General features: G+C 40.8%; 1 protein-coding gene across 1 annotated transcript; it reads right to left on the bottom strand.

The window, feature by feature from the left end:
- Positions 1-4,404: 4,404 nt before the first annotated feature.
- LOC118638948 (zinc finger protein 585A-like) lies at positions 4,405-10,915 on the bottom strand. The gene is given in 6 exon segments (XM_036275087.1): positions 4,405-4,777; positions 4,945-5,613; positions 5,949-6,027; positions 8,152-8,226; positions 8,737-8,916; positions 10,834-10,915. Coding segments are annotated over 6 exon segments (1,458 nt in total).
- Between the last annotated feature and the right edge of the window lie 10 nt (positions 10,916-10,925).

The raw sequence follows: 10,925 nt of genomic DNA, 5'->3' as shown, positions 1-10,925 counted from the left end.
CTGTTTTATGGAGTTTAAGTAAAATTAGATGCAGAAGGCAAGAGCCAGTTGGATGATAGAAGTGTTAACGTGATGAGAACTCAGTGGAGATTTAAGAGCACATAACTATCTTTTTGTTTGGAGCGGAGCTGGGAATTTCAGCTCTAACAACTTTCCCTATTCTGCATCCTCCTTATGTAGTAAAGGGAAGTTCTGCCTGTGGTCTCCTGTGGCCCTTAGATTCTCCCTGGCCCACTCTAGGCACAATTTTCTGAAGGGATCTATGAGAGTAGGACCTTATCTCTCCTCCCTCCTCGAGGGCTCCTGTCCATGCAAACAGTGGGGATATGGAGAAGCAGTGCTGGGACCTTGCAGTAGTCACACTGAGGGGCCCTATGAAGCAATGTGAACAACGGGGAATCAGCAGACATTGTTTTAGCGGAGGGCAATAGGGAAACAGCAGATACTACTGGGATTTAATGAAGGAGTCATACATACTGTTGTTGGTGGGTAATATGTACAAACAGCCAATATACTAATTGTTTATTGGGGGGGGGGGTAGTGGAAACTCCAAAGTGCACACAGCCATCACCCTGACTTGGGTGGAGGGAAGCAGGTTAATAATATACACCAGTGTTCAGAGAGGGATTGGGGATATCACCACAAGCTATGTTGGGGATGGTTATGGATACTGTTAGGTGGGCCATTGGAAGATAATTGGTCACTGTCATTGTGATGGACAAGTAATAAGGGGGACACAAGAGCCATCCTGCTAGAGGTGTAACAAAATTATCAGAACATGATATTAATACTTGGATTAGGTGGAGTATACCACAGTTCCCATTCTGAGGTTTGTAGGAAGTGGTCCTCAGTCACTCCTTAGGTAAAAGTGGGAATAAATGGGGAATATGGAGGATACCAGACTTTGTAACAGAGGGTGAAGTTACAGACATTATGATAGAGGTAATTGTGAGAGAGGTAATGAGATCTCCAAACACAATTTCCTAGAATTAATGAGAGGTGACAAATAGAATACTAGAGTAAGGTAAAATGGGGAATAATGGAGGGTGTCAAGACATTTGCTGGGGTGGGTTAAGAAGGGGATGATGGGGAGATCTCCACTCTTCTGAGTGATCAGCATTGTCTTAAGTTGGGGAATAATGGTGGGTCACAAGACTTTGAGTGAAACCCCAGATAGAGTGCTGGATAAAGTAAAAGAAGGTAATAGAGGGTCACCATACACTGTTCTAAGATAGGGAAGAGTGTATGTGGATCATCAGATACTGTAAAGGGGTGAGATGAAGGAGAGACAATGATGGATCAGGTATTGATCTAAGGTGGGGGAGATGGGATGTGTCATTAAGTAGTGCCCAATTTGGATGAAAGGGGCAACCCTATCTGTGCCCTTGACCAGGTTCTGCCCCCAACCTCAATCCCCATGCTGCTGTTCACAAAGGGGAGTAGTATCTCTGCACAACCTATTTCCCACTCCCAGCATTGCCAATGGAATGACCTGGAGAAACTATTCTGCTGGTTCCAATTTGCCCATCCAGTAGCTAAGTGCTCAATCAGACCCTGTCTGCATCTGTGAGGCCGTGTTGCCCATCTCCGGTTACACACCTAACCTCTGGGAAAGGTCTGTACCCATCTGCACTCAGCCCCTCCATACTGTTAGCTTTGGGCATACTTGTCAGGGCACAATGAGCAGGTCTGTGGTCATGTTCTGGAGTAGACAACACCCTGCTGAGGTACAACTGGAGTGGGACAGGGCATGCTGAGGCAGAGTGAGTGATTTCATTTGCAATCACTTTGGAACTGACTGTGGTACAGTGGAACCTTGGTTATTGAACTTAATTCATTCCAGAAGGCTGTTCGAAAACCAAAGCATTTCTTCCCATTAGAAATTATGTAAATTGAATTAATCCATTCCAGACCCCCTTTCTCATTATATGCAGTACGTGTAATGTACTGTTTGGTCTGGAAATACTTAAAAAGGACATGAAAAGTAAATGAAAATTTAACAAAAAGGAAATGAAACATAAGTAAAAAAACAAAAATTTAATAAGCAGTAAAAAACAAACAAAAAACACGAAAATATTCACAGCACAATATCCTGAGATGTTGTATCCTGACTCATACTCACACATTCTCTCCTTTGTTTGTTGCCTGAGAGGAGCATGACTGATCATACAGGTATCAGCAGGAAAGGGTTATTGGGTGAGAAGAAAATTGTTCGAGATGGGAGATGTTTGAAAACTTAAGTTTCACTGTATATTGAAATCATGGTAGGGAGTCCTGGAATACCAAACATCTATATGAAATTTCCTGTGCCTCAGTTCTCCATTCTTTAAACAGATTGATAGCAGGCCAAAAGGGTTTTTTTTTTTAAAGGATGAAATTAAGAACTACTTTTATTTTATTTGTTTTATCCTCACCCGAGGGCATTTTTCCATTTTTTGTTCAGGTAGAGTGGGAGGGAGAGAGAGAGTGAGAGAAACGTCGATGTGAAAGGGACACATCAAGTGGCTGCCACCCGCACGACCATTCAGGACATCAGGACTGGGGACAAACTGTAACCAAGGTATGTGCCCTTAGCAGGAACTGAACCCAGGTCTCTTGGGACCGTAGGCTGATGCTCTAACCACTGAGCCAAACCAGCCAGGGCAGGCCAAAAGGTTTTTAATGATGTTACAGCTTTAGGGCCAGAAAGGAGCCACTACCCAGGTCAAGACTGGAGGTGAAAAGCCTGGTGTGTTTTGGGCAAGTGTGTTTTCTCCACTGGAGCATCATAGGCTACCATATAGAGAAAATAAAAAAGAAGTCATGGGATGAGAAGGATCAACACTCCACAGTGTGTATTTATGGAATGAATGCCTGTTGTATGTCAGGCATAGGTCTAGACTTTAGACTCACAGTGGTGAACAGGAAAAAAAACACTCTAGTGTGGGAACCATGGACAAATAAATGAAATATACAGATCATGGCAATAAATGCTATAGAGAAGGATAAAGGAAGAGGTGGGGCCGGGGGTGTGAAATTTTAAACCAGGCAGGTAGGGAAGGCCTCTGTGAAGAGGTGCCATTGAAAGAAAGACATAAAGGAGCAAGTCAAATAGATATAATAAGGAACTATGCTCTTCGAAGAGGGCACTGCAAATGCAGGACATTAGCTGATGTGTTTGAGACACATGGGAGAAAAGGTCTTTGTGGAGTACATGGCATGGAAATGGACAAGAAGATTGGGATTTGTTTTCATACATTCATTTGTTATTATCATGAATATCAGGTCATTAAAGAAGGTGAATGAGCTGGAAGAACTGTGACAGTAAAAGGGAGACTCAGGTGAAGAGCTGATGGAGACCTGAAAATTTTTACCTCAGCTTTCTTCAGGGTAGTGCAAATTCACAAGACAATATACTGTGAGCTAAATAAGGGTCAGTAAATACTCTCTGGGAGAAATGGCAGTCAACAGACATGGTGTTTACCACTAATGCAATTATGGGGGGTCACATAATAATGTGCTGGGGATTCCTGAGGGTCAAAGACACTTCACTAGTGACTATAAGATGCTGGTGTTACAAGTCATGACCCTAGAGGATAATGGGGAATCAACATATACGCTGAGGTTTGTCTCTCTCTCTCTCTCTCCATATATATATATGTTTTTCTTTTCTTTTCTTTTCTTTATTGATTTGAGAGAGAGAGGAAGGGAGAGGGAGAGAGAGATAGAAACATCGATTGGCCGACTCCTGCATGTCCCCTGATGGGGATCCAGCCCATAACCTGGGCATGTGTCCTGACCGGGAATCGAACCAGTGACCTCTTGGTGCATGGGTCCATGCTCAACCACTGAGCCACACTGGCCAGAGTATATATAAGGTTTTTAAAAAATTTTTTATTGTGGTATCTCTTGATAGAAATACTCAGTGGAGGATTGGGTATGCAGAACCATCTTAGATTCAACAGAATGATAAAAATACCCAAAGTCTGTTAGACAATATGTTTCGCAACACACATCTCACAGAACTTAAAGGTTTGTCATGATGGTATATATTATGTTGTTCTGAAACCACTTAACTTGTTGGCACATAACCTATTCCAGATTTTTTAAAAAATCATTTATAACAAGATTTAACATAATCTTTCCTATGCACCATTTGGAAACAGTGTTCCATAATTTTCATGAGAAGGCCTCTTATCAAATTGAAAAAGTTCCTTTTCAGTATGAATGCTCCAAAGCTTAATGAGGCTGGTGACAATTGTGGGAAGGACCCCCTTAGGGCCCTCTCTAAGTTCCTCTTCTGTACAGTAATGTGACATTTTGATGCAGCATTTGTACTTATAATAATGTACATATTTTTTCTGCTGCATGAATTCAGTAATGCACAGTCAGACCTCATCTTATTAAGGTTCTCACATGGTACTCTCACGTGTGAATACTCTGATGCACACTGAGCACTGATTTCTGAATGAAACCTTTACCACAAACTACACATTTGTAGGGTTTGTCTCCAGTATGTGTTGTCTGGTGTTTATTCAAATTTGACCTGTCAGTAAAGGCCTTCCCACACTCAGAACACACATAAGGTTTCTCTCCTGTGTGAATTCGCTGATGCACTTGAAGTTGTGATTTCTTTGTAAAAGATTTGTCACAGCCACTGCATTCATAAGGTCTCTCTCCAGTATGAATTCTATAATGTATAATCAACTCTGACTTCTGTCTGAATGTCTTCCCACATTCAGAACAGATGTAGGGCTTTTCTCCAGTATGAGTTTTCTGGTGGTTACTGAGATTTGACCTGCCACTAAAAGCTTTACCACACACAACACACACATATGGTTTTTTTTCCTGTGTGAATTGGTTCGTGCACCAGGACCTGAGATTTGGAGGTAAAGAATTTCCCACAATCACTGCATTCATAAGGTTTCTCTCCAGTATGAAGTCTATGATGAGTAATAGTTTGACTTCCAAACGAAAGCTCTTCCACATTCAGTACATACATAAGGTTTTTCTCCTGTATGAATTTTCTGATGCACAGTGAGTATTGATTTCTGGCTAAAGGCTTTCCCACATTCATGGCATTCATACTGTCTCTCTCCAGTATGAATTTTCTGGTATATATTAATGTGTGACTTCTGGGTGAAGGCTTTTCCACAGGTACTGCATCCATAAGGTTTCTCTCCGGTATGAATTCTCTGATGTGTAATCAAGTCTGATCTTTGTGTGAAGGCCTTTCCACACTTGGGACATATATGGGATTTCTCTCCTGTATGAGTTTTCTGATGTGTGATAAGATTTGACCTGTTGGTGAATGCCTTCTGACATTTAGTGCACATATAGGGTTTTTCTCCGGTGTGAATTTGTTTATGCATGTGGAGCTGTGATTTGAAAGTAAATGATTTCCCACAGTGACATTTATAAGGTTTCTCTCTTGTATGAATTATCTGATGTGCAATCAAGTGTGCCTTCTGGATGAAGGCTAGCCCACATTTCATGCATAAATATTATTTTTCTCCTGTATGAATTCTCTGATGCATTTTGAGTGCTGACTTCTGAGTGAAGGCTTTTCCAGAGTCACTGCATTCATAAGGTTTTTCTCCAGTGTGAATTCTTTGATGTATAATCAACTCTGATCTGTAGGTAAAGGTCTTACCACATTCAGTACATATGGAAGATTTTTCTCTACTTTGAACTTTCTTATGTGTGATGAGATTGGAACTATTATTAAAGACCTTCCTATATTCAGTACATATAAAGGGTTTCATTCTTGTGTGAATTTGTTGATGCACCTGGAGATGTGACTTGGAAATAAAGGTCTTCCCACAATTACTGCATTAATATGTTTTTCTCCCATATGAATTCTTTGGTGTGCAATCAAGTGTGTCTTCTGGATGAAGGCCTGTCCACATTCAATACATATATAGGATCTCTCACCTGTGTGAATTTTCTGATGCATCTTGAGTGTGGACCTCTGTGTGAATGCTTTGCTACAATCACTGCATTCATGGTGTCTCTCCTCAGTATGAATTTTCTGATGTACAATGAGATCTGAGTTGTAAGAGAAGCCTTTCCCTCATTCACGGCACTCGTAGAATTTTTTTCCCATATGAATTATCTGATGTCTGAAGAGAGAAGATACTTGGAAAAAGGCTTTTCCACATTCACTGCACTTATAGGGTTTCTCCTGGGTATGGGTTCTCTGATGTGTAATGAATTGTCTCCTGTATAAAAGCCTTCCCACAGTCAATACATACATAGCGTTTTTCTCCTGCATGAACTTTCAATTGTAACTTGAGTTGTAACTTCTGTGCAAAGATCTTTCCAAATTTAGTATATTTGAAAGATTTCTATACAGTATGAAATTTTTGATGTTGAGAGGGTGCTTGTTTATAGCTGAGAACTTTTTCACATTGATTATGGTCCCATAATTTCTCTCCTGTAGGAGTATATTCATGGTCAGTATAGAAAAAAATATATTTGGTAATCTTATTAATGCTCTTTGATACACTGTTTCTATTATGAATATATAAATCTAAATTATGCTTCAAAGCATTTCCAAATGATTCACACTAAAGGGGTCTTTTTGGGGAAGGACTGTTTCGGCTCACATGAATTATTTTCCTAATGTCCTTATATTCATAATTTATCTTTGTAGTCAATATTTTCTTGCTGAAAACACCATCTCTTAAAGATTTGTTTCCTCTTTGCTGATAGCTTTCTTTTTGGTCAACAATATGCCACAATTCTTCTAAAATAAAATACAACATAAAATCACTTGTGGAATCACCTCCTCTCTCAATGTAGAAAAAGCTTTTTCAGAAATTCTATGCTATAAAGTTCGAAACCCAGACTCTCCTCAAAGGAGAATAAAGGGATGATTGCAGCTCAAGGAGCAGCCAGCAGAAGCTAGAAAAGAGGGTCATTTGGCTCATCCAGGTTACACAGAGAGAAGGGTGAAGGTGAATCACTGGATGAAGAGGCTTGTGGTAGGCAACATTCTGGGATATAATACAGCAGCTAGAGGAAATACACTTTATGAACAGAGTGCACCATGGACAGAAGTAGAAAAAGTAAGGCAAAGAACAAGATAGCATAATAACATTTATATAAAATAATACATACACCAAATTACTTTAAATTTTTTAAAATGCATGAATGAAAAAAATATATTTCCATCGTATAAAAAATAGCCTATGGTGGGAAGTGAGAGTGTGGGAAAAAGAAAAAAAAAAAGGACATAAATGGAAAAATAAAATAACAGAGAATCTTTACTCAGACTGATGATGATAGTGTGTCCTAAATGAGGACTGTGATTAAACTCAAATATTGTAATGTGAATTACAGAAATAAAATAATCACAAAAATCATCCAGCCAGGCAGAGACACCCCAGTCAGTGTGAAGTCATTCAAGCAACACTGAAAAAAATGTCAGAAAGTTACTCCTAAAGATTAAGTAATAGTGAACCCTGAGCCATCAGTTAGATATTAAGATATGGTCAATGGGGAAGTGAGAAATCCCATGGCAGTGCCTATAAGGAAAATAGGAAGAGAATCTGGTTGGAGATAAAGTTCTAAAGAATCTCACAGTGGCCCTGGCTGGTTTGGTTTAGTGGTTGGAGCGTTGGCCTGAGGACCAGAGAGTTCCAGATTCGGTTCCTGCTAGGGGCACGTACCAAAAAAGAAAAAAAAAAAAAGAACCTCACAGTGAAAAAGCATGCAATAAAAAAGAGAAAGAAAGAAAGAAAGAAAGAAAGAAAGAAAGAAAGAAAGAAAGAAAGAAAGAGAGTACTAGCAGGAGTGGGAGTGACATACAGTAATTTTCAAAGAAGGCAGATCCATAAATGTCTGAATGCATAAAAAAAATCTTAAGACAATGGGGAAGGTAGAAAGAAAAAGAATGGTAGAGAAAAGGAGCATAACCAAGAAAAAAGGAAAATAATTAGGCAGATTGGTACATGATACAAAATCCAAAAAACAAGGATTAAGACAGAAATAACAAAGGCATTTATGTAGAAAGCATTTAGTTATTTGAGAGGCCAATGTCAAGGGTCCTCAAGTAATACAAAAACTTTAGAAGCTTCCAGAAGAGTCATCTTAATAGCATTTTGAAAACGCCAATCTTTCTCAAAACAACTGAGATTTACTCCCGTCTCCCATCTGAGTCACACTGACCTGAATAGTTCTGATATGAGCTCACCTCCTTTCCTTGCTCCAGTATGAAAAACTCTGGTTCAGGAACTTGATACCCTGTTCACGAGAAATGATAAAGGACTGGGTCCAGCTAACTTTATTTCACAGCCCAATCAATAAAGTATTGTTGAATGATGTTTTGTTCTTCAAAAAAAATATTTCTGGGAACAGAATAATATTCAAAGTGCCTTAAAGGGATAAATAATCCTGGACAAATAAAGGATAAAAACCAGCACGTATTTCTTTTTATTTATTTTTTAATCCTCACCTGAGTATATTTTTCTATTTATCTTCAGATAGAGTGGGAGGGGGATGGAGAGGGAGAAACATCAATGTGGGAGAGACACATCAACTGGTTGCCTCCCGCATGACCTTGACCAGGGCCATGGACAAACCGAAACAAAGGTATGTGCCCTTGGCTGGAATCAAACTGGGACTCATTGGTCCATGAGCTAACGCTGGGCCAAACCGGCCAGGGCACCATCATGTGTTTCAGATGTCTCATAGCACTTAGCAAATGAGAATGGAAGCACTCTCAGTGGGGCCTTCCCTCAGGTCTGTGCTTACCAGCTGAGAGCAGATAGCTGTAGGTCTTCAGCATCACATCCCAGTACAAATTTTTCTGAGCAAGGTCTAGATGCTGCCACTCCTCTCTGCTGAAATCTACAGCCACATCCCCAAAGGACACTGATCCCTGTAAGAGCACATTCCTTTTCAATGTGAAGTTAGCTTTGAAGGATGGAGAGACTATATTCAGAAACATGGAACTTGGATTTTGTTAATTTATCTCATCTTTTTAAAAATTCACCACCACCCCCAGTTCCCTAACATTTTATTATAAAGATTTACAAACATACAAAAAATTTTACATAGATATATAGTAAAAACCTATATACTCACCACTTAGGATCTATCATTAAAATTTTACTATTTTATCCTATATTCCTTTTATCTATCCATCAATCCACCTTTTTTGTGTGCATTTCAAAATAAACTGTATACCAGTACATTTCCTCCTTCATAGTTCAGAATGCAAATCACTGCAATATATTATTTACCTTTTTTTGTTGCTGTTGTTACTTCTCACCCGAGGATATTTTCCCACTGATTTTCAGATAGAGTAGGAGAGAAGAGAGAGAAACATTGATGCAACAGAGACACATTGATTGGTTGCCTCCTGCACGATCCCCACCAGGGCTGGGGATTAAACCTATAACCCAGGTAAATGCCCTTGACCAGGAATTAAAGCTGCGACCCTTTGCTCATAGGGCCCATGCTCCAACTGCTGAGCCAAACCAGTCAAGCTGTTTACCCTTTTAAAGTAAGATTTACATATAATAAAATGCACAAATCTTCCGTGCACCATTTAAAATTTTGACAAATGCATACACCTGCATAATCCAGAAACTTTAAAAAAATGTTTTTTAGCCCTGGCTGGTTTGGCTCAGCAGTTAGAACGTTGGCCTGCGGTCCAGAGAGACCCAGGTTTGGTTCCCGCTAAGGGCACGTGCCTTGGTTGCAGTTTGTCCCTGGCCCTTGTTGGGTCCTGCAGGAGGCAGCCACTTGATGTGTCCCTTTCACGTCAATGTTTCTCTCTCTCTCTCTCTCCTGCACTCTGAACAAAAAATGGAAAAATGTCCTCTGGTGAGGATTAAAAAAAATAGAAAGAAAATACGAGCCCTAAACCAACAGAACGTGTGGGATCCATAGCCATATGTAAGGAACAGAGACATGATTTTATTTTATTTTTTATTAATTAATTAATTTTTGTTACAGGTGTTTCTCCTTTTTCCTCCACTGATTTCCCCTTGCTTCCTGACAGAGAGTAACAGCCTCCCCTTCCCCGCCCCGCACAGTTGAACAGTAGCGCTGGCTGGGAGAGACCATTGCCAAACAACCCAACAGAATAAAAAAGTTCACAGGATCCCTCCCCATCTCCCTTGTCAATAAAAGCCTTTCCCTCAAGCCCGTTGGGGAGCAGACCCATTCCTCTTTTCTGTCTGGGTGTAGGCTCCCTTGTGCACAAGCTTAATAAAGCCTTTCCCTGAACTTTTTTTCTGTCGATCTCTCTTGATTTTTATCTTGGGAGAGCACAAGAACCCAGGTCACAGGTTACACCCCAGTATCACTGTTTTCCAGGTGAAGAAAGTGAGGTGACTCTTCCAGTTTTACCTATGGCCTTACACACACTATGGCTATCTTCGGAGTCACCACTCCCACTCCCAATACACACATTGCTTGACGCTCCAGACAACCCGCTCCCTTCAGCTCCATTCTGGGCTCCGGATTACTCTCCGTGGTGCAGTTTGGATCTGAGACTTGGAGGTTTCCGCTCTCCCTGGGCCAAGATGGCGATTTAGTCAGTCCCGAGTATTTGCAGAGCGGGCGACAATTCCTAGAGAAGGCGCAGCCCCACTCTTCCCTGTGGGAAAGCTCCAAGCAGAAAGTCAACTACCACAATCTTCTACTTGTGCGGGCGCCTCACCCTTTCCGACTCTAGACTACATTTCCCAGAAGTTCTTGCGGCTCTAATCAACTTCCAGGGAAAACCGGACTGCTTTTTTCTATTCCTCAAGGAACATAGGACTCCCTGGGATTGGCCGGGTCTGTGGAGGAAGCTTGTCTCCGGGGTGCAGGATCTGCCTATTGTGGAAGCCGCATTACGAGCCTGCGTCCGGATCTCAAAGACTCCAGGCAGCAATTCGGAGAGGGAGCAGGGCTGTGGACTTGGCCTAGTATATGCCATAGGGCGAAAC

This window comes from Molossus molossus, unplaced genomic scaffold (assembly GCF_014108415.1).
Source record: "Molossus molossus isolate mMolMol1 unplaced genomic scaffold, mMolMol1.p scaffold_m16_p_21, whole genome shotgun sequence".
Lineage (NCBI taxonomy): Eukaryota > Metazoa > Chordata > Mammalia > Chiroptera > Molossidae > Molossus > Molossus molossus.
Note: the sequence above shows the minus strand (reverse complement) of the source record. Positions and strands in the feature narration are given on the sequence as shown.